General features: G+C 39.4%; 1 protein-coding gene and 3 non-coding genes across 5 annotated transcripts; all 4 read right to left on the minus strand.

The window, feature by feature from the left end:
• Nucleotides 1-1,276: 1,276 nt before the first annotated feature.
• slc26a6.2 (solute carrier family 26 member 6, tandem duplicate 2) lies at nucleotides 1,277-15,365 on the minus strand. Of its 2 annotated transcripts, none has more exons than XM_027288324.1 (20): nucleotides 14,919-15,365; nucleotides 14,295-14,434; nucleotides 13,827-13,966; nucleotides 13,553-13,663; nucleotides 12,857-13,032; nucleotides 12,092-12,256; nucleotides 11,740-11,892; nucleotides 11,540-11,622; nucleotides 11,286-11,433; nucleotides 11,080-11,193; nucleotides 10,350-10,427; nucleotides 9,835-9,930; nucleotides 8,933-9,039; nucleotides 8,700-8,769; nucleotides 7,776-7,868; nucleotides 5,369-5,503; nucleotides 4,968-5,114; nucleotides 4,420-4,474; nucleotides 3,444-3,571; nucleotides 1,277-1,720 (listed from the first exon to the last, which is right to left on the minus strand). In XM_027288324.1, the coding sequence occupies exons 2-20, from the start codon at nucleotides 14,420-14,422 to the stop codon at nucleotides 1,697-1,699; spliced, it is 2,151 nt and encodes a 716-aa protein (XP_027144125.1). In that variant the 5' UTR covers nucleotides 14,423-14,434; nucleotides 14,919-15,365; the 3' UTR covers nucleotides 1,277-1,696. The 2 variants fall into 2 exon arrangements, with proteins under 2 accessions (XP_027144125.1, XP_019112215.1); XM_019256670.2 differs by having other exon boundaries at nucleotides 5,348-5,503.
• Nucleotides 15,366-20,593: 5,228 nt separating this feature from the next.
• trnar-ccu (transfer RNA arginine (anticodon CCU)) lies at nucleotides 20,594-20,665 on the minus strand. The gene has a single exon. It is a non-coding gene; the product is annotated as a tRNA-Arg (tRNA).
• A 458-nt stretch (nucleotides 20,666-21,123) lies between these two features.
• On the minus strand, nucleotides 21,124-21,195 carry trnam-cau (transfer RNA methionine (anticodon CAU)). The gene has a single exon. It is a non-coding gene; the product is annotated as a tRNA-Met (tRNA).
• A 144-nt stretch (nucleotides 21,196-21,339) lies between these two features.
• On the minus strand, nucleotides 21,340-21,412 carry trnar-ccu (transfer RNA arginine (anticodon CCU)). Its single transcript has one exon. It is a non-coding gene; the product is annotated as a tRNA-Arg (tRNA).
• Between the last annotated feature and the right edge of the window lie 515 nt (nucleotides 21,413-21,927).

Below are 21,927 nucleotides of genomic sequence, written 5' to 3' on the forward strand. Positions count from 1 at the left end.
GCAAAATTACAACTCTTCCCAAATAGAAGAACTAACATGGTGTAAGACTGAATAATGAAATGAAAAGAAAAGTAAGTTTCCAGGTGAGAGAAAACAGTCATCATGGTGAAATCGAAATGCAGCTGAAACGTGTTTTTCTTGCTTGTTTCTCTGACCTGTAGTGGTTTCACTTCTCACCAAGCATGTGGTCCATACATGGTTACCACCACTTTTGGGCGTGGTTACAGGTGTAACACTTTTGCCCCAAGAGGGATTTGATATACTGTTTTTGCATAGGTATTTTTTTACATGGCCAGTAGAGGTAAACAGGGGTTGTTTTAGCAAACATAGTTTCTAAGAGAAATTAGATCATCTCTGGAAGTGAATCCACAGAGAAAAAAGCTATTTTTGTGCCAAGTAACATAAAAAGCATTTTAATTCAATCTTTTACTGGAAAATTTGTTTGCCAAATGTGTGTGATCCTGTTCCAATGCTGACTAATTATACCTGGTTTTAGTTAACAAAGAGGACATCTGTGGTTGTTGTTGTGGAAATGAATCTCTTCCCACTTGTTTAACTGCTTACAGACATTTTCTTTTCCCTGACAACAAAACAAACCGTCATCAACCGAGCAACTGAAACTTACTCTTGCATGATGTTTTTCTTCTACTGTCAATGTGTGGGTTTAAACTGGAAAAACATGACACCAAAACATGGTGTAAATATGGAGTTGGACCAATGAGTCAGGGTTGAGATACGTAAACAAAATGACACCTGATGCATTGTGTTCCGCAATGTGGTAACATTTGTGGTGGTAATAGGTATGATTTCCATTGTGTTTGTCCTAACTGTTAAATTATTTGTGCTTGAGTTACTGTAATCTATTATTAACATCTGGCAGAAGACCTGAAAATGTCTCAGAGAACAACTCCTTATACAGTGTAAACAAATTCACTGAACATATCTGTGGATAATGTGGACTGAAGTGACTCACTGTAAACAAAGCATCAAGCCCCAGAGACAGGAAAGGACAACACCCTGCATCCATATTTGAAGCCACAGTTTCATCGCTCCAGATCTTTTTAGAGGTATTTGGAGATATCCTGTTTTTGCATAAACAAATCAAATGTCTTCCTTGGAAAATTCCAATTAAGCCTCTCATGTTTAGAAAGAATGTTTATAAAACAGAAGCATTTTACTAAGTAAAATAATGTTTATTTATTCATGTAAGTCCATAAATGTATTCATGTAAGTCTTATTTATTTTCATAAAAAAAACATGCAGATTTGTATTTTGCTTGTTTGTGATTAAAAGGCTTAATCTGACTTTATTTTAAAAAGCTAAGATGCACAAAAATGTATCACGGAAGAATATCAGTCTGTATTAATATGCATTAACTGCTGCATATGTGTTTGTATTATTTTTGCATTAAAGTATGAGTGTGTGCTATTGTTTTGTTTGTCTTTACTCCTCCATCATGGCATATTACTGTGTGACTCCTAATGTGTAGCATGTTGTCATTTATTTACATTCTGTTGTTTTCATGTGTTGTGTTTGTTTCATTGTGTGTGTGCCTGTAGGTTTGGCAGGTTTGCGTGTCTGTGTTTGTGACAGACGGGAGTTCTAGTTCTCTGAAGCTTACTGGATAAAAAATCCTCATACAGATTAAGAGTGTCTGGTACTTCTTCGCTGTCTCCTCTATCGTTCCTCTCAGGACTCAGAAATGTGTAAATCTATTCTCCTGTAAAACAGAAAGACAGGACAGATCAAAACAGAGAAGAGGAAGAGAGATACCAAGTGGGACAGATAGTGGGAAGAGAAAAATACCAGCCCGATTCTCAAAATATGTGCCAGATTTTTGTTTTTTTCTCCAATGGCATGAAAGTTTCAGAAGAAGTTAATGAGGAGGAACAGAACAAGACTTTGTGAAACACTTTGTGTGGAACACTCTGCATGCCAAAATCTCAAAAATAATGTCAAACTATTTCAAATCTAATTCTAATGTCTTCACTTTGCACCATGCGGATTCTTGCATTCATTGCATTATGAACTTCGGCCTCTGCGGTGAATGTAAGGCTCTACTGGTCTGCTGATATGCTGAAATGCTTCTGTAACACTGTCTCCCTTTTATTCAGACCAATAAAGATTACTTTACTGAAAGGAATTATCATTACATTTGATAGTAAATGAACTTTAGATCATCTACAGCCTAGATAGAAACCAACCTCTGCTCTTACTATTGATCTGAAAACCTCGCTCTGTCGGATGTAAAGTCATTTCCATGTGAAATACATTCATACAGTATGCCTGCATACATGAATGTGTATGCACATTATTCATTTATTACGTTGCCTGCATGCATGTTAAAGTGTTCTCTTACATTGTCTTTATTTTTGAATCTCCTTGTGTGTGTTTCAGGGACTAAATTCGGGTGTGTGAGAACCTGTTCTCTCCCATTAAGTCTTTGCTCCTGTTTTTAATGGACCAGTGCCATGTCTTTGTTCTTTGTTAGATTTCTCCTTTGGGAATAGATACATAACGTCACGCACCCAACTAAATACTAAAACAGAACAGGCAGAAACAAAACCACATGCAGACATGCATGCAGGCACAGGTGCATACATGAGATTAACACATACATATGCACATGTGTTAAGGCAAAGGGTAATTTGCCTGCAGACAGAGATTGATGGTGTGTGCCCATTAGATGGGCTGATGCATAAAAAAACAACATAACCATCAACACAATACAAACACAACCATCATATATCATTTTAGAAATACCCATCCCCCAAACATCTTACTGTGAAATCTATTAGCAGTCCAGGTTAGTAGCGATGAATGATCCAATCAGTAAATTACTTTATGTATGTATTATATATGTATTTTAGACACCACCCTGTTCTTCTCATCTAACTATGAGGAGGTTCACCGGGGGACTGCAATCAGTGTAGTCATTGCTACTACATTCACATTTTCACATACATTCATTTTTATTTGCACTAATATGCTGAAAAAACAAATGTATGGACAAAACAAATGTAAACAAATATGTGAAAGGGGCTGCTTATAGTGACTAACCCACAGACGATTATCACTTCACTCTCCTTGTATTTTTTAACTCATTGATATGGTTTTATGTTCAACTTTACTGTTTTGGTTCACTTGGCCGCTCTCATAAATGCCATTTTCAGCCACAGCAGCTAGATTTTTAATTTTTGATGCTATCTATCTATCAACACAGTTAATGACTAGCTGGTGAAAGGCTAAAGAGCCAAATGTTTCTCTCTTTGAGATCAAAACCTTAACCTAAAATCTTACAGAATATTTCACCTCTTGTGTCAACTAAAATGTATGTCATCACTAAAAGCAAATTTGTTTTCGCACAATTCACCGTGTTGTGATGTACAGCATGATGACGTGTTTGTGTGTGTACATGTGCGAGTGCTCATACAGTATATTACCTCATCTTGGCTCAGTCTTCCTGAGGACTGACAGTGCAAAACGGCATCATGGATGGAGGAGAAGAGACAGGACTTTGTCACTTTGTCATTAAAGAAACCTCCAGCTTGCAGGTTGTCTACAACACCAGCTAATAAAACAGAGAGAAAGAGAATGAATAATGGATGCACAGGCATGTATGTCACACACGAGAAGTTGTGGGAAGATAGAAGAACACAATGAGTGTGTCAGTGTAAGAGGAAAACAAAAGTAGGAGAAATAAAATGGACTTAAAGTAAATAAGAGACAGACAGTGAGAGAGTAATTGTATTAACTGAGCCTTGTTCTAATTCCTGTCTATATAAATAGTCTTTACAGTCCCTTTGCAAGCCCAAGCACTCACAATTAAGAGTTTTTCGAGCACAGGCTAATTAGAGCTGCTGCTTATTTGAAATAAACTGGATGGCTCCAAACATTGTGGTTTTAAGATTTTTTCTCTTGAGACCAGCAAGTCAGACCTAAATTTGTCTCGTATGTAAAAATAAACAGAGTAGATGCTTTATCACAGTAAAAACACAACTGACACACCAGATTTGAGCATTTTCTTTAACTTTCCTAAGGACCCATTATTGCATATCATACCAGAATCAGAAAAGCTGGAATATCATTTTTTCTGGAGAACGCACCAACTATTGATCGAACGACTTCCATCACAGAAACGTTACAATAACATCAGCAAACAGCTGAAACAACATCCAGTGTTGTTGAATGAATTCAAATTGTGCATGGCTAAGTTAACACCAATGAGTTGAAACTGTCAGGGGATCACTAACGTCTATGATGGGGTTCTAAGAGATCCAACCTACATTTAAGAAAATACATTTTCTTTGTAACACATACAGAAAGCAGATCTATAGTCTTACAAACAGCTGTAAACACACAAAACAACATAGACATTTGCAGTTGTTTGGCTATGTTATTATTTTCTGGTGGACTTACTTTGGCAGCAAGCGAGAACCACCTTTACACCAATTTCCCCATAATCTGTCCAGATCTGAAACAGACACAGAAGCACAGAGTAAAGGTTACACTGGGGATCATTTAATTTGTCTGATAATTCAATTTACAGTAATTGAATGCCTGAGGAGCTAAATGATAGGGGAAGGGAAGGATGAATGGAGGATAAGTTGTTGTAGGAAGAGATGAGAAAGGCAGATACAAGAGATGGTTAAACGGGAAGACATAAATACAGCAAAGATAAAACAATATAAGAATGAGTAATCTTGCCTAATTGCTCCATTTTTGGGAGAATTTTATTTTTAGTTATCAGCTATCTGCCTGTTTGTTTTTTAAAGATGTGTTTGGCTTCATTTTAAATTACAATAATGTAGGAATTCTAGTAACCTGTTCATTTTGTCAATACATTAGAGACAAAGGTAGATTTATACAGTGGAGAACTAATGTATTGCATATGAAAATGCTTTTATACAAAAAGCTGAATTTTTAATGTGCAAAGTGTGTACATGTTGTGACTGCCGTATTCATACCCTACGTAGTGTCTTGACTCCCACAGTATCCAGGAAGTTGACAGGGCTGAGGTCAAGGATAATGGCTCTAGGGAGTGAGGGGTCAGGTTCAGGATCCATCTCAATGAAAGTAATGTCCTTTTGCTCTGTCTCCTCTGGCTCCCCCTTCTGTACAGGAGGAGACATGACAGAGTGCAAAGGAGAGGTTATTTCAGTAAAAATTCTGAATCACATTTAAAGATTATTGCAGAAACAGGAATCAAGGTTTAGGGACAGAAATGCTTGAATTCACAAAGAGCATCTATATAAGAAGACTGTTGCCCTCAAGAAAGTATCAATATTTCAGCAAAGCAACAAATATTGATAGAGGGATATATTATATATATCATATATTTTCTCACCATGTCTGTGGTCATCCTTACTGTGCCTGCTGTGTTGTTCTTGGCAGCTTCCTTGGCAGCTTTCTTGGCTTTTTTGGCATTTTCCTCCTCAAGCTTCTTTCTTTTTGCCTCTAATTTCTTCTTTGCCGACAGGATCTTGGTAATGTTAATGCCAGACTAAAAGAAACACATTCATTTTTCACAGCTTAATTAAATCTTCCGGTTTCTCCCGAAGTACTCATTATGATGTAATACACCACTGTTATGGGTTTTTATACTTCTCATCTTGTCCTAAACTCTTGCAACTATGGGATCTTTATATTCTTTACTTTCTAAAGCAATACGCTGAATATCTTTTAGCAATAGACATATAGTGAGGATTATTTTCAATATTTTATCTCACCCAGGCACTTTCTGGTTATGTCAATAGTTGAAGTTAGTTAGTCAATAGTTGAATCAAGTAGTCAAGGATGTCAGTCGTATGTCATTTCTACATTTACATTTAAGTCAGGCTTAGTCATAGGAATGTTTCAGCCAGTGTACCCAGTCCAACTAGACTGGGCGAGGCAGGTGTTTAAGAAAAAAAGTGTCATGTGTAAAGAATCCGGTCTTACATGCTCAGGAGACTTGGTGCTTTTGTTTGAGGGTTTTTGTATGACGTCAACATGAACTATAGAAGTTTGTTTATGCAAACTCCACAGCTAAAGAACACAAGTGCACAGAACTTTGTAGAAGTAAACAGGATCTTCTCACTTTTGTTGAAGCAAGCAATAATTCCTTCTGTTTATACTGGCCATCGGGTGATCCGTCTCTAGTGTGCTCCCAAAGTAAATGATGGGTGAGAAAATTCACAAGTTTTCCTTCAGTGCAAAACAACATGTATTCCAAAGTTTTTTTTTCAGTTAGTACATTAGTATACAAGGAGACTTGTAGTAGAAATAGGTTGCTGTTGAAAATCTGTGTATCCAAAAAGGGTACCATATGTGTAAGAGATATTTTTTAGCTGGATGGCACAAGCACAATATATTTCTGTCCATTTGTGCTGATAAGCTTTAGTGCTGGTAAAATATCTAACAACTTCAGGTCAGGATCTATAGCTAAGTTCATGCAGATGACTCTGAATTTATTTTGGAAGGTTGCAAAAGAAGCAATGGATCATTTAAGGATCCTATTTGTATTCAGGTTGTTTTCATGCAGTGTGTGTAGGAAAAACACCAGAAAACACATGTGTAAAGACTAATGAGTAACCAGGAAATGGAACTGTCATCGAAAAATCGTCATGGTCATCAGTCACCAGCCAATTGGATTTTCTTTGCTAGTTTTTTTTTTTTTTTCCCATGAGTAAAATGTCTGCCTCACATTGAAAAGTGGGTTAGAATTTGATTACAGCCATTTGAAGCCTTTTTTCCAAACTTATTTGATAGCAATTAACATCACAAAATCACTTTGTAGGACATTTAACTCATGAAGACGATGTAATAGTTTGATAGGGAAGATAAGTGATGCAAAAACAATGTATGATTTGCCTCTAAAAACTTTTCTTGCTTTACTAGTTGATGTAATTACACCATTAGCATCCCCTTATGAAAGTATAACCCATCAGATCAGCATTATCTCATCCTAAATTTCCCCACAGCCTCTCACTGTTTGATGACTGGTGGAGTAAAAACGGTTATCATCAATATCCAAAAATTACCAGAATTCATCGGGTTGCAATTTATCACCTTGTAAACAAATGTGCAGACCCTGCCAGTCAACAGCAGCTGTATGAAAGCTTATTTGTGCATCAAAGATGAGAGAGAAAAGAGCGACCCTGTGGCTTTGACACGCTGACATTTTAATGAATGAGACGTTCCATTATCTCCTTCCCTTATTCAATATCTGCTTCTCACCCTCTCTACATCCTTTGTTATCTTTTTTCTACCTTCCCTCAATCAGTCTTCCCATTTGCCCCAAAGAGACGTGACAGAAGAGGAGGAGGAAGAAAAAGGGAGGGGGGTTAAACAAAAGTTTAACGGAAGAAAGGAGAGGAGAAAATGGTAGGATGACATTTTGAACAATGTCTGTCACGGTAGTGATGCGTGAATTGGTGAAATGTCGGGTCAGTTATTAGTGTGTCAGAAATAACGTATGTAAGAGAGGAGTTAATTGCACGGAAATTGTGACAAGGGAGATTGTTGCTGGAGCTGTGTGTGTGTGTGTCTGTCTGTCTAGCTGTGGTGTGCAATCTGGGCTTGTGTGTCCATCACAGTGTGTTTGTATGTATCACACTGCTTTTTGGGGGGTATCCACATTAATTAATACTGTTAATATTCTGTGTGTGCGTGAGGACATTTCTGGAAAGACATTTTGTCTGTGCTCACTTCCTTAAAGACCTGTTTGAGAGTTAAAGATTAATACTGTGTGTGTGTGTGTGTGTGTGTGTGTGTGTGTGTGTGTGTGTCATCACCTTCTCTCTAAGTGCATCCAGGTACATCTCAGCATTGGCGAAGTAGAGGGTGGCAGAGGAACGGAAGATCAAAATCCCTGGCACCTGTCTCACCTAAAATCAATCAGTCAGTTAGTCAGGCAAATAAATGACTACAGTTTCAATACGCTAATGAATAACAAAATTGACATAGGACAATATGTTTCAAACAGAGCTACATGCCATCTTATAGTTACAATAGAGGTTATGTCTGACATTTTTTTTAAAATTGAGTTATTCTGTGACAAATGAACAACATTTTGTGAGGCGTTTTTAGAAGTTGTATGCATTTTTGGACCAAACAATAAGGTTCTTGCTACAAAGTCAGACTCTAACTTGGTTGTCTATGTGTATTGTAGTATTAATCTATTAAAATGTTGACCTGATGATGGCGCTAGATGGAAATTTTTTACTTGCTAGCAACACTAGATAAAAGGTCAGGGAATCATCAAAGTAAGCAATGTTCATCCTCAGGGCATCATGGGTATCTGCACCAAATTTCATGGCAATTCATTTAATAGTTGTTGACCGAACAGCAGACCATCTCAAAGCTCGACATATCAATTTTGTTTGTAATGTGATGTAATTAGTTATGTGATTATTAGATCACATATGTAGGGCAGGACAATAGGACTAACTACGTTGCTGATCATTGGTTAGGAGGTGGAGGTGGAGTGTGTGTCTGATTTGACAATGAGTGGTACATAATTCCCATTGACATCTCTAATCTGACTTGGCTATAATGTCAGTGACAAAAAAGGGACAGGTGTGCTTTAAAATCTGCTCATCTTCATATGTGACTAATATTAGTCACTTTGCATTTGCCATAAATATCATTTCAATATCATACATTCAGTGGTCATCCTCACTCCTGGTTTCAGGTTATTCAAATATAATGTGCCATACCTGATTGTAGTCTTCCAGTGGTCTGTAAATGTCAGTGTCTGGGACCTGCCCTAGTAGGGAGTATTTAGGCCTGGAGTACACACAAAGCAGAGAAATGTATGAATAATAATAATGTTAAGGTGTGGTCTGAAAGAGAGTTAATCGTTGGGTGTGATGATTGACAGCTTAACTTGACACTCCCTCTCATTGAATATGTGTGTGTGTGTTTATTAGTGTATAACTGTGGGCCTCACAGCTGTGTCCTGAAGATGACCGTGAGCATGGAGAAACCGATGGAAGCAGCCAGTCCCATGTCAGGGTTTAACAGCACGGTGAAGATGAAGGTGGCCACCCATACCACCTGTAGATAGAGAGGGGAAGAGAGTGGTTATGAGTAATATAGCAAGGTAGCATGTAGCTCACTACACATGAGAAGCAAAAATGTTGGATGGAAAGAACAACTGTGCTATTCTTAGATACAGTACCGATCAGTAGTTGAGGAAAAATGTTTGACGTGACTGTTGCAACACAAAAGAGGTCATCCTGTAACATTAATCCTCAACGCAGTCAGTTTAAGCTCATTTCAGCCTCAGGTGTGTATGTGTAAATGTTTATTTCACTGGCTGAGTTCTTGTAAGCTTCTTGTTTCATGTTAACGTATTATCATGTGAAGTTTAGCATGTTAACACGCTGACATTATCAAGTCAGAGTAATACGCTGTTTTAATGTCAAAGTAAAATAACAGCTGTTTGTAATTTTGTCATTTCAGTTCATCGTGGACATTTATTTATCCATACATTTATCATAAAATATTATTATAAAGTTTAGTTTGTTAGCAGTTTACATGTATACAGTTGATAAAATGTATCAGTCTATTATCTATCATGCTAACATTAGCTATTTAGAATACCACAGTATTTTAGCAGCAGTCTGAACGAATAGGTGAAACTGAAATGAAATTACGTTTTAGAAGTAGTTAAGTTGGAGAAATATTTGTCGTCACAAAAGGCTTGTACAGTGCTGTAATTTTAAGATAACCTATAATCTAAGAAGAAAAGGATATGCACATTAGTGCTGTACATCTTGTTACCAAAATACAACCTGTGTTTCCAAAACATGAATCTTTTACTTTTCTTTTTCTTTTTAGCACACTCACCATATCTACTTTGTTGCTCTTCCACAGTGCAGGGACGTCCATGAATTGCTTCATCATGCCATGGAGGTTGACATAGATGATGGCGCCCAGCACTGCCTACACAATGAGTCAAATATAATGAAGTTAATATAGAACGCTGCAGTTTTGAAGCCTAAAACAAGAAGGTGAACCTCTTGTGGTTTCTGGAGGTTTTATGTGCTCTAGTTAAATAGGCTGTATAAATAACCATATCATAACTATGCCTTACAGACTCAAAATTTTAGATATAAATATATATAAAGTAGCAAATAGCCTAGGTCTAAAGATCTCTCTGTTGGTGGCTTTATAGCAACAAAATCTCCGCTGTTGTCTATATTTTTCACTTGAGTGCTGAGGAGAGCTTCTAATTTTGCAAACACATCCACTGTCAGACTTGGACACATGTGTATGTTTATACTTGTGCACAGATGTGAACACATGCAAAAACCCTCCCACTCATTCACCCACGCATGCACACACACAGACACAGGCTGTACCTTAGGCAACTCTTCAAAGAGAGCTCCAATCCAGAGTACGATGATAAGGATAACTATTGCTGATAGAGCCCCAGCAACCTGCAGTGAAGAGAGAGGAAAGAATGAGGCATGGTGACTAGAAATCAGAAGAGAGACCAGAGGAAGATAGCTAAAAAAGATTACAGAAAAGATGAATGATATAGTGGTTATTAGACTGAATTGCTACATGATTATGAGAGGATTCAAGGCGAGCCTCTCCACTCCTCTCCCCTTCTCTGTAATGGGCTTTAGCTGATTAATGGTGTTGTCAGACTAAATCGTTTTAACCTTTCAGCAAATCTGTGTTTGTGTAGGTGGACGATGTGAGTGAAAATCGATTCCCTAAGTGTTTTTTAATGATGCCACTTGTCAGAGTAACATTAATTATGACCAGCTTTTCAATCCATTTAACCTTTAAGATTGCCCAGGTTTGTAGTTACAGGAAAAGTGAAGTGTTGGGATGAAAATTAAGATCTGAAAAATGATATCATGAAACATCCTTGTCATGTTTAACTGAAACAACAACAAAAATTCATATTTTCTTACTTACCCAAAGTGTCATAACGAGGTGGACTGTTTTTGTTTTTTGTTTTGCATGGATAGTAGGAGGGCTAAGAGATTTCTAAAATCACACTAAATGCTCTCTGGGAGACAATACTACACCCACAATCATGCTCAAAGGCACTTTAGAATAATGTCCACTCATACCAACCTGAGTCTTCCCTCCTGTGCTCTCCTGAACCATGGTGCGAGACATGGAGCAGCTAATGGCGAAACACTGGAAAATTCCTCCGAAGGCGTTACTCAGACCCAGAGCGATTAGTTCCTAGTCGGACAAGAAAAAAACACACTACTTGTATACAATTTATTAATCTTAAAAAAGTAGTTCATCCTTGATCCCATTCATCACCCTGCTACCTGATTGCTGTCCACATTATAGCCATATTTTAGGGCAAAGATTCGTCCCAGTGAGATGGCGATGCCATAGCCAACAACAGACAGAGCGAAGGCATCTCCAATCACCTGACCAAACAGAGAGACATCTGGGAGAACAGGGGGCTGGAGACTAGAAGACATGGACAGAGAAAAATACACTGACTGTTACAAATACTTTACTTTTCATATGGGAAAAGTCAAAACATTTTCCTGTGTTTACTGTGTGTGTTTCTCACCCTGAAGGAATTGTTCCCACCACATCCACTCCATATTTTTCATCCAAGTTAACTTGCCATGAAACTATTGTAGCAATAACAATCTGATGAAACAGATAATAAGAGATGTATGTAAGCAGGTGTATGTGTGTGTTTATCTTTGTAAGGAACTAGAAACTAAAGTATATTCTAAGTGCATATATGTATTAATGTATACTCACACCAATCAGCTCCACAGGTATAGGAACAGGCAGTTTTTTACTTAAGTATGCATTGAGCTCCTTAGCGAGGATGAGAGAGATTATAGTGACGATACTGACCACAAGAGTACCAATATTTGTCGTCGGAAGGAGGTAACACACCTCGATCACAGTCTGGAAGGACAAAATAATTATTGCTTAAATGTTTCAGTCATTTTCTGTCACTGAGACTGTCGCCTCTACTGGCTTCTATTCATAAGGCCATATCTATCACTCGGGAGAAATTACTCAAGACTGTTGAACCAATCCAAAATCCAAAAATGCTTTGGCAATAATTATTGTATTCAAAAGAATATCCCAACAGGATACGTACATATATCAGTGACATGGGCCCACTGTATCTCTTAGGGCTGATGCCAAAGGTGTATTTGAGCTGGGATACAATGACGTGGATGGCAGCTCCTGTGGTGTAACCTCGGACCAGTGGATCAGACAGATAGGTCACAACAAAACCAAACTGGACTAGGCCGAGCAGAATCTATGTACATGACACACAGAATGAAAAAAATGTACAATGGTTTACATTAACAAGGGGGGAGAAAAAACACAGTAGCCTTGCACACTTGTCTTCAAAAGAATATCTTGTTTGATGACCAGAAAATCAATTCATATTGGACACCCACTCAGTCTTATGCATAAAATGAACATTTATGTAATAACAAACTAGTTTAGTCATAGGTGAGCCAGTGTGTAGCACTACAGCTCCACAAGGAAAAAACTTTATACTGTTCTTTTAATCACTGCAGAAGTAAGTTGATCCTTTAGCCTGGGTTACAGAGTAGGAGTACATGTAGGCATCTATGTAAATTAAAGGTCAGAAAATATAGTAAGAAGTTTATTTTTTTAAAGAGTAGCTTTCAGTATTTGTACAATATTTTATTAACTGATGTTTTTGTTGCTAGAGGTAGGTTCCTATTGATGGTGATGACAGCTCATCTCTCCATCCAGACTAGGTATCTCAACTACTCCTAACCAGATTTTCACTTCTGCACAAGAAGCATCAAAATCCAATGAAAGAAAATGTCCAAAATATTTGACTCCCATACTACATTATCCAGTCAACTTTATTTTAATTTACCTGAAATAATCCAGATAAGAAGGTGACAGCTGCAGCTACTCGGACCCTCTCTGCATCACGGGTGAAGATATCAACTATACTGGAGTTGGTCTCATTGTCCCATACTATAAAGTTTGAGTCTGGGGCTACTCGCTCTATCGCACCTCCAATCATCACACTCATCACTGCATATGTTCCTGGAGAAGGGAGATATAAACACACATTTTGCCAGCTATGTAAAAATATAATAATTCCTTTGAATTGCTCCTGAAATAGGGGTTGTCACATTATTTCCCACGATTATTAAGAATTTACAATAACAACATTACTGTGAATATGAATAGAAAAGTAAAAATTATCTTTAACTTTTTGTGTTATTTGTCTAAATAAATAAATAAAAATACATTTTGACCATAACTGTTCAAAAGTGTAGCAGTTACCCTGATTGTGAACCACAAAGCAACAACAGAATTATATGGAAATGATTTAAAAGGCACTGGATTATTTACACAATATGATCATATGTGTATTATTAAAATAATCATGGTTATTGTTCATTATTGACCCTCCCTAGTGAGAACAAAAGTGACAACATTTGTATTCATATTGGTTATTTTACATTTTTCTTATTTGAAGTACTATCACAATCGTGCTGGATTAATTCCCACTTCTTCATATAACCCAGTCTGCAGATACAGCCAATGTTAAAGTACAAACCAACTGAGATGTGCTTGGATGTGCCGAAGATGAAGTAGATGAGAACCGGGTAAAAGGAGGAGTAAAGGCCAAAGACTGGAGGAACAGATGCTAACAAGGCATAGGCCATACCTGCAGGGATAACAGAGGATAGATATGGTTTCCTACAATATAGTGATGATTATAAAACAGTTATAACAAGGAATATGTTGAGTAGTAAGGTAATGTGAGGAAATGCTAAAGCAATGCACCATTCAGACTACCCTCACTGCATCTCCTAAACCTACATCCTCACCCTGTGGCAAATGCATGATCCCCACGCTGATTCCAGAGACCAGGTCACCCAGGGCATTTTCTCTGAGGGAGTATTTAGGGAGCCACGATAGAAGAGGAACACTATCCAGCAAGCAGCTCTTCAATCTGGGACCAGAACACCTGTTTGTGTGTCAGAGTGATGGACAAAGAGAAAGAAATGATGGGTCATTAAATCATACATTTAGGATGATGAGAAACTCACTAAACAGCATTTGGAAAGACATGATTTGCTTATTTTGGTTTTAGGCATGGGCATGGTGTTAACCCTGTTTGTGTAGCTGTTTTATCAATCAACTACTTTTCCCACATCATCATTTACTTGCATATTGTGTCCATCTACCAGGCCAAAGACCTTTTCACATGGATACCCCAGTATGACTTACTTACTGTACTAATATGCATAGAGAGTATTTGAGATTAAACATAGAGTAGATGTGGGGAACTTTACCTCATTGACTGTTTGAACTTCTGAGTTAGAGAACCCTTTGAGTCAGACTTCTCTGCCATCTCATCCACTTCTTCTTCATCCAGGATCTCCCTGTGCACTCTGTAGGCCATTCGTCTCCTCTCTGCCATGGCTAAAACTAGCTGTAACACAAACAAAAAACAAACAAACATTTCTTTCTTTCCAAAATGCTGTTTTTTTTAATTTTCGATCATTAATACCAAATACTGCCATCACAATTTCAATGGTGTTTTCACTAAAACTATCTTTAAAAAAGCATAACATTTAACCATATCCTATATTTCATATATTGTTTTGGCACAATAAGTTTGAAAAAGTGAACCCAAAAGCAGACGGGTAGGTAGAGTGAACATAAGGTAACTTTAATAACTTACTGAAGGCAGTTAACACAAAATAACAAAAGCTGGCTGAGGAGTCCAGGTAAAATAAATATATAAATCTAACAAACTAAGACAGAGGTAAGTGAGAGGTAAAAAAGAAAAAAAATGTCAGTAACTGCTGCTTTATGTTACTTTAGATCCTGATAACAATTTCTTTAAGTTCACTTCGAGTGAGCTGTTGATCTCAACATGTGAGCAATCGTTTTAAATTTTGGATAATAATTACCTTTTATGTCCCAGCGAAGATTTCAAACTCCAAACGTTTGTCTATTCTGTTTGTGGCTTTTACAAGAAGCCCAAAATATATTGAAGCCTTGAAACAAACCCTGCTGGTTTAGTGTACACTTTCAGAAAGCTTTCTCTCTTCTTCTATGCTGACATCTTTTATCATGCTTTTCCAGTTTAGAGGAAATCAATCCAGCTTGCCCAAGAAAAAATCTTCCATCTTAATTTTAGGAAAAAGTTCCTTTAATCATAATATGCCACATCGGTCTTGAAGAAGAATTAATCCTCTCTTGTGTGCAGTCGTTCCCGGACTTCAAATTGAATCTGCTGTAGAGTTTTTCATTAGATCCAAATGGGAAAAGTAAATTTAGATCAGAAATTCTCTGACTAAAAACAGCCCTGCAAATATATTGTTTCCTCTTCTCTGTCTGAGGGTCACACAGTAAGTGTTGTGCGTCCACTGCTGCGTCTTGAGACGTTGAAGAGTAATCTAGATAGGAAATTGGACATTGTTGGGAGAGGGCAAAGTTCTAAACTGTGTGTGCAAAGAACAGAAGTGTTAAAGATTAGAGATGCAGTATGTACTATTACAGACTGAGTTAGTTCACAGTTTTTTTAATGTATACTGTCATTCAGCTTTTGATAAAGTTAAGTTCTTGTTAAAGGAATGTATCCAAAAACAAGATTAACATATTCTAAATGTAAGTTTAATTTACAACTATGCAGAAAGAAAAGTAACCAAATGAGAGTTCAGATGAATGTAGACCGAATTGATCTACATACAATAATATGATCACTTTACTCTGGACAAAAAAGTAGACAGTTTGAGATGTGTCTTATATGTGTGTTTTATGTCTTATCGTGTACCTGTGTGTGGTTAGATTAGTCAACCATTTCAGCCCAGTCAGGATTGTTCTTGTTAATTTATGATTGCGGCACAGGAGGCATAGTTTATCAGTTGAAAAACAGATACTGGTTAACTAAGTAGAACAATCAATATGCTTTCTTAAAGATGCAGTGTGTTTTATAGATTCCTTTAGAAGCCTTGATTTTTTCTTGTTTGCAAAACATAACATTGGACACTAAAGAAAGCATCCACAGAAAATGCATAATTCTTATGATTTGGAGACAAATGACAGTGCTCTAATGGATAAGGTTTGTGGGTTCCGATCAGGGTTGAATGGTGGCAGAAGCTATATGAATTTCACTTAAGGGTCAACTTTGTCATGTATGTAAGCAGAGTTCATGATTCCTATCACCAAACAAGAAAGCAAAATTTTCAGACTGGGACTGGATTTTTAGCAAATTTCGAGGAGGTACAACACTGCGACAGCCAGGGATTATGGGCGAAACTTCGAGTCATCTGCTATAGGTGGAGACTGTTTGACTAGAGTCACAGTCTGGAGGCTTTCTTCTACCGCTTAATGCCATGTACAACATGTACCTCCTGTGTTTATTGAATACACCCAGAGAGAGAAAAAAAACAGCCTCTTAACCTCTGATGTTCTTCATCAGAGGTCATGTTCTGCATGTTTTATCTAGCTTGAGACCAGTTCCGTTTAAGCAGTGATCTCTGCCCCTAGTAATTTCTTTAGTATGACACACACTGGTACCAGATAACTAATTAATATTTATGAGGCTAATAGGAGGGAGGGATCAATAATGACTCTCAAATATGAATTCTCTTATCACAATGACTCAGCTGTAACATTGACTTTAAAGGACATAGAGAAGCTCTGCCAATTAATTTTAAAAGCTGTATTGTGTATGAAACAATTAGCGTTTTATTTAACATTTACTGAAACAAGATAGTCATTTGATATAAATGATTTGGTAGGATTAAAGCAAATCATGTAAGGCACTGAAACACAAAAAGAAACATAGATTTAAAAAACAATAGATGAAGCATTTAAAACACATTGAAAAAGAATAAAATAAACACACCTCCCTGTTTCAGCCCTAGATTAAGACCAATTGAGATGGAACATTTTGTCAATTGTTGTTTTACCACAACAGTCATAACAAAAGACACTGGTTCATTGGTCTTTAAATGTGAACTGTGATAATTGGTTCGAGTCCCATCTGGGGTGATTGACAACCAACATTTGTAGTCTCTCTGAATGGGTCAATCGAGCCTAGATATGGCCTTAGACGGACAGCAGAGTGGCGCACAACAAAAAGTGTGACATAGTGCCAAAATGTTTCAGTAAAAGGAGATGACGAGCAGCTGCTTGATGGCGGGATATTGAGTATTACCAACATTGGGCTGCATTCAAGGCAAGTCACTCAAAATGGAGCGCAAGAAACTAGGTTGCACCAAGTCTCAGACTGAGGACAGTTACCCTCTGGTGTTGCCTTATCATGTACAAGTTAATTGGTTCATTGCAAGTATAAACGTAGACTTCAGTCAAGCTCCATTAGAAAGCAAACGACGTTGCACAATGTTGACGGTTTGAATAACATGACGAATGCCCCGGTTGCTTATGTGATACAGTGAAAGAGGAGGGGCAAGGACCGTGGGAAGCGTACCGCCTGACAGAAGATAGAGCAACTACACACAAAAAGTGTGAATAGTGCCAAAAATGGTTTCAGTAAAAGACGATGACAGAGACTGCTTGATGGGCGGATATTGCAAGTATTTACCAAACCTTGGGCCTCATTCAAGTGCAAGTCACTCAAAATGAGCAAGAAAACTAGTTGCACAAGTCTCAGACTGAGGGACACGTTACCTCTGGATGTTGACCTATTCATGTACAAGTTATTGGTTCATTGCAAGTATAACGTAGACATTCAGTCAGCTCCACTAGAAAGCAACGGCGTGCACAATGTGTTGAGTTTGAATAACATGACAATGGCCCCCGGTGCTACTGTGATACAGTGAAAAGGAGGGCAAGACAGGTGTGGGAAGCAGTACAGCTCTGACAACAGAATAGAGGAACTACACACAAAAGTGTGACACAGTGCCAAAATGTTTCAGTAAAAAGAGATGACGAGCAGCTGCTTGATGGGGTTATTGGTATTACCAACATTGGGCTCATCAAGGCAAGTCACTCAAATGGAGCAAGAAAACTAATTGCATACAAATCTCAGATGAGGACAGTTACCTCTGGCTGTTGACCTATCATTGTACAAGTTAATCTTCATTGCAAGTATAATGGGGGGGGAGGCATATTAGCACTGAAGAACGCCCCAGAGCGTAGACAACGTCTTCTAGCAGAGGATGGTTTCGACCCATCGACCTCTGGGTATGGGCCCAGCACAGCTTCCGCTGCGCCACTCTGCTGTCCGTCAAGTCCACTATGGAGGCTCGGTTTACCCATTCAGAGAGACTACAAAACGTTGGTTTAAAAAGCAGTCAGAAGACCAGTAGATTTTCTGTCCACTGGCTTTGGACCAGTAACGCTAGGTCCAGCTGATTCTGTTGTCAATCACCCCAGATGGGACTCGAAACCCATAATCCCTGGCTTAGGAGCCATGGCCTTATCCATTAGGCCACTGGGCTTCAAAAAGCCACACAACTGACCCGTTCCGTAGCATTCAGTCAGCTCCACTAGAAAGCAACGACGTGCACAAGTGTGAGTTGAATAACATGACATGGCCCCCGGTGCTACTGTGATACAGTGAAAGAGGAGGGCAAGACAGTGGGGAAGCAGTACAGCTTGGCCAGATAGAGAACTACACAAAAAGTGTGACCTAGTGCAAAATGTTTCGTAAAAAGAGATGACGAGCAGCTCGCTGATGGCGGCATATTGAGTATTACCAACATTGGGCTCATTCAAGGCAAGTCACTCAAATGGAGCAAGAAAAACTGTTGCACAAGTCTCAGATGAGGAGACAGTTACCCTTCTGGCTGTTGACTCTATTCATGTACCAAGTTAATGGGTTTTCATTGCAAGTCTACCGTAGCACATTACAGTCAGCCTCCACTAGAAAGCAACGACGTGCACAATGTGTGAGTTTGAATAACATGACAATGGCCCCCGGTGCTACTGTGATACAGTGAAAGAGGAGGGCAGGACAGGTGGGGAAGCAGTACAGCTCTGACAGAATAGAGAACTACACACAAAAAGTGTGACATAGTGCCAAAATGTTTCAGTAAAAAGAGATGACGAGCAGCTGCTTGATGGCGGATATTGAGTATTACCAACATTGGGCTCATTCAAGGCAAGTCACTCAAATGGAGCAAGAAAACTAATGCACAAGTCTCGGACTGAGGACAGTTACCTCTGGCTGTTGACCTATTTCATTGTAACGTTAATCTTTCATTGCAAGTATAATGGGGGAGGGCATATTAAGCACAAGAAAGCCTCCAGAGCTAGACAAAGTTTATAGCAGAGGATGGTTTCGATCCATCGACCTCTGGGTTATGGGCCCAGCACGCTTCCGTGCGGCCACTCTGCTGTCCGTCTATGGCCATATGGAGGCTCGGTTGACCCATTCAGAGAGACTACAAACGTTGGTTTAAAAAGCAGTCAGAAGACAGTAGATTTTCTGTCCACTGGCTTTGGACCCAGTACGCTAGGTCCAGCTGATTCTGTTGTCAATCACCCCAGATGGGACTCGACCCATAATCCCTGGCTTAGGAGCCAGTGCCTTATCCATTAGGCCACTGGGGCTTCAAAAAGCCACAAACTGACCCGTTCCGTAGACATTCAGTCAGCTCCACCTAGAAAGCAACGGACGTGCAACAATGTGTGGTTTGAATAACATGACAATGGCCCCCGGTGCTACTGTGATACAGTGAAAGAGGAGGGCAGGACAGGTGGGGAAGCAGTACAGCTCTGACAGAATAGAGAACTACACACAAAAAGTGTGACATAGTGCCAAAATGTTTCAGTAAAAAGAGATGACGAGCAGCTGCTTGATGGCGGATATTGAGTATTACCAACATTGGGCTCAGTCAAGGCAAGTCACTCAAATGGAGCAAGAAAACTAGTTGCCACAGTCTCAGACTGAGGACCGTTACCTCTGGCTGTTGACCTATTCATTGTACAAGGTAATTGGTTCATTGCAAGTATACGTTGAGGGCATTCAGTCAGCTCACTAGAAAGCAACGACGTGCACAATGGTGGTTTGAATACCATGACAATGGCCCCGTGCTACTGTGATACAGTGAATGAATGGAAAGAGGAGGGCAAGACAGGTGGGGAAGCACGTTACCTCTGACAGAATAGAGAACTACACACAAAAAGTGTGGACACTAGTGCCAAAATGTTTCAGTAAAAGGATGATGACGGCAGCTGCTTGATGGCGGATATTGAGTATTACCAACATTGGGCTCATTCAAGGCAAGTCACTCAAATGGAGGAGAGCAAGAAAAACTATTGCACAAGTCTCAGACTGAGGACTTACCTTGGCTGTTGACCTATTCATTGTACAAGTTAATCTTCATTGCAAGTATAATGGGGGGAGGGCATATTAAGCACTGGAAGAAAGCCTCCAGAGCGTAGACAAAGTCTTATAGCAGAGGATGGTTTCGATCCATCGACCTCTGGGTTATGGGCCCCGCCCGCTTCCGCTGGCGCCACTCTGCTGTCCGTCTAAGTCCCTGTGAGGCTCGGTTGACCCATTCAGAGAGACACAAACGTTGGTTTAAAAAGCAGTCAGAAGACAGTAGATTTTCTGTCCACTGGCTTTGGACCCAGTACGCTAGGTCCAGCTGATTCTGCTGTCAATCACCCCCATGGGACTCGAACCCATAATCCCTGGCTTAGGAGGCCAGTGCCTTATCCATTAGGCCACTGGGGCTTCAAAAGCCACAAACTGACCCGTTCCGTAGACATTCAGTCAGCTCCACTAGAAAGCAACGACGTGCACAATGTGTGAGTTTGAATAACATGACAATGGCCCCTGGTGCTACTGTGATACAGTGAAAGAGGAGGGCAGGACAGGTGGGGAAGCAGTACAGCTCTGACAGAATAGAGAACTACACACAAAAAGTGTGACATAGTGCCAAAATGTTTCAGTAAAAAGAGATGACGAGCAGCTGCTTGATGGCGGATATTGAGTATTACCAACATTGGGCTCATTCAAGGCAAGTCACTCAAATGGAGCAAGAAAACTAGTTGCACAAGTCTCAGACTGAGGACAGTTACCTCTGGCTGTTGACCTATTCATTGTACAAGTTAATTCGTTCATTGCAAGTATAATGGGGGAGGGCATATTAAGCACTGGAAGAAAGCCTCCAGAGCGTAGACAAAGTCTTATAGCAGAGGATGGTTTCGATCCATCGACCTCTGGGTTATGGGCCCAGCACGCTTCCGCTGCGCCACTCTGCTGTCCGTCTAAGTCCATATGGAGGCTCGGTTGACCCATTCAGAGAGACTACAAACGTTGGTTTAAAAAGCAGTCAGAAGACAGTAGATTTTCTGTCCACTGGCTTTGGACCCAGTACGCTAGGTCCAGCTGATTCTGCTGTCAATCACCCCAGATGGGACTCGAACCCATAATCCCTGGCTTAGGAGGCCAGTGCCTTATCCATTAGGCCACTGGGGCTTCAAAAGCCACAAACTGACCCGTTCCGTAGACATTCAGTCAGCTCCACTAGAAAGCAACGACGTGCACAATGTGTGAGTTTGAATAACATGACAATGGCCCCCGGTGCTACTGTGATACAGTGAAAGAGGAGGGCAGGACAGGTGGGGAAGCAGTACAGCTCTGACAGAATAGAGAACTACACACAAAAAGTGTGACATAGTGCCAAATGTTTCAGTTAACAGAGATGACGAGCAGCTGCTTGATGGCGGATATTGAGTATTACCAACATTGGGCTCAGTCAAGGCAAGTCACTCAAATGGAGCAAGAAAACTAGTTGCACAAGTCTCAGACTGAGGACAGTTACCTCTGGCTGTTGACCTATTCATTGTACAAGTTAACTCATTTCATTGCAACGTATAATGGGGGGGGCGAATTAAGCACTTGAAGAAAGCCTTCCAGAGCGTAGACAAAGTCTTATAGCAGAGGATGGTTTTCGATCCATCGACCTCTGGGCCCAGCACGCTTCCGCTGCA

This window comes from Larimichthys crocea, chromosome XV, assembly GCF_000972845.2.
Source record: "Larimichthys crocea isolate SSNF chromosome XV, L_crocea_2.0, whole genome shotgun sequence".
Lineage (NCBI taxonomy): Eukaryota > Metazoa > Chordata > Actinopteri > Sciaenidae > Larimichthys > Larimichthys crocea.

Excerpts from the sequence above, each read along its gene's own strand:
- slc26a6.2 (XM_019256670.2), bottom strand. The coding sequence starts at position 14,422 with ATGGCAGAGAGGAGACGAATGGCCTACAGAGTGCACAGGGAGATCCTG. Across the intron at positions 12,257-12,856 it reads TCTTATCTGGATTATTTCAG|ATTCTGCTCGGCCTAGTCCA; the intron begins GTAAATTAAAAT and ends TCATGTACATAG. Across the intron at positions 9,040-9,834 it reads AGAGCAACAAAGTAGATATG|GTGGTATGGGTGGCCACCTT; the intron begins GTGAGTGTGCTA and ends CTCTATCTACAG.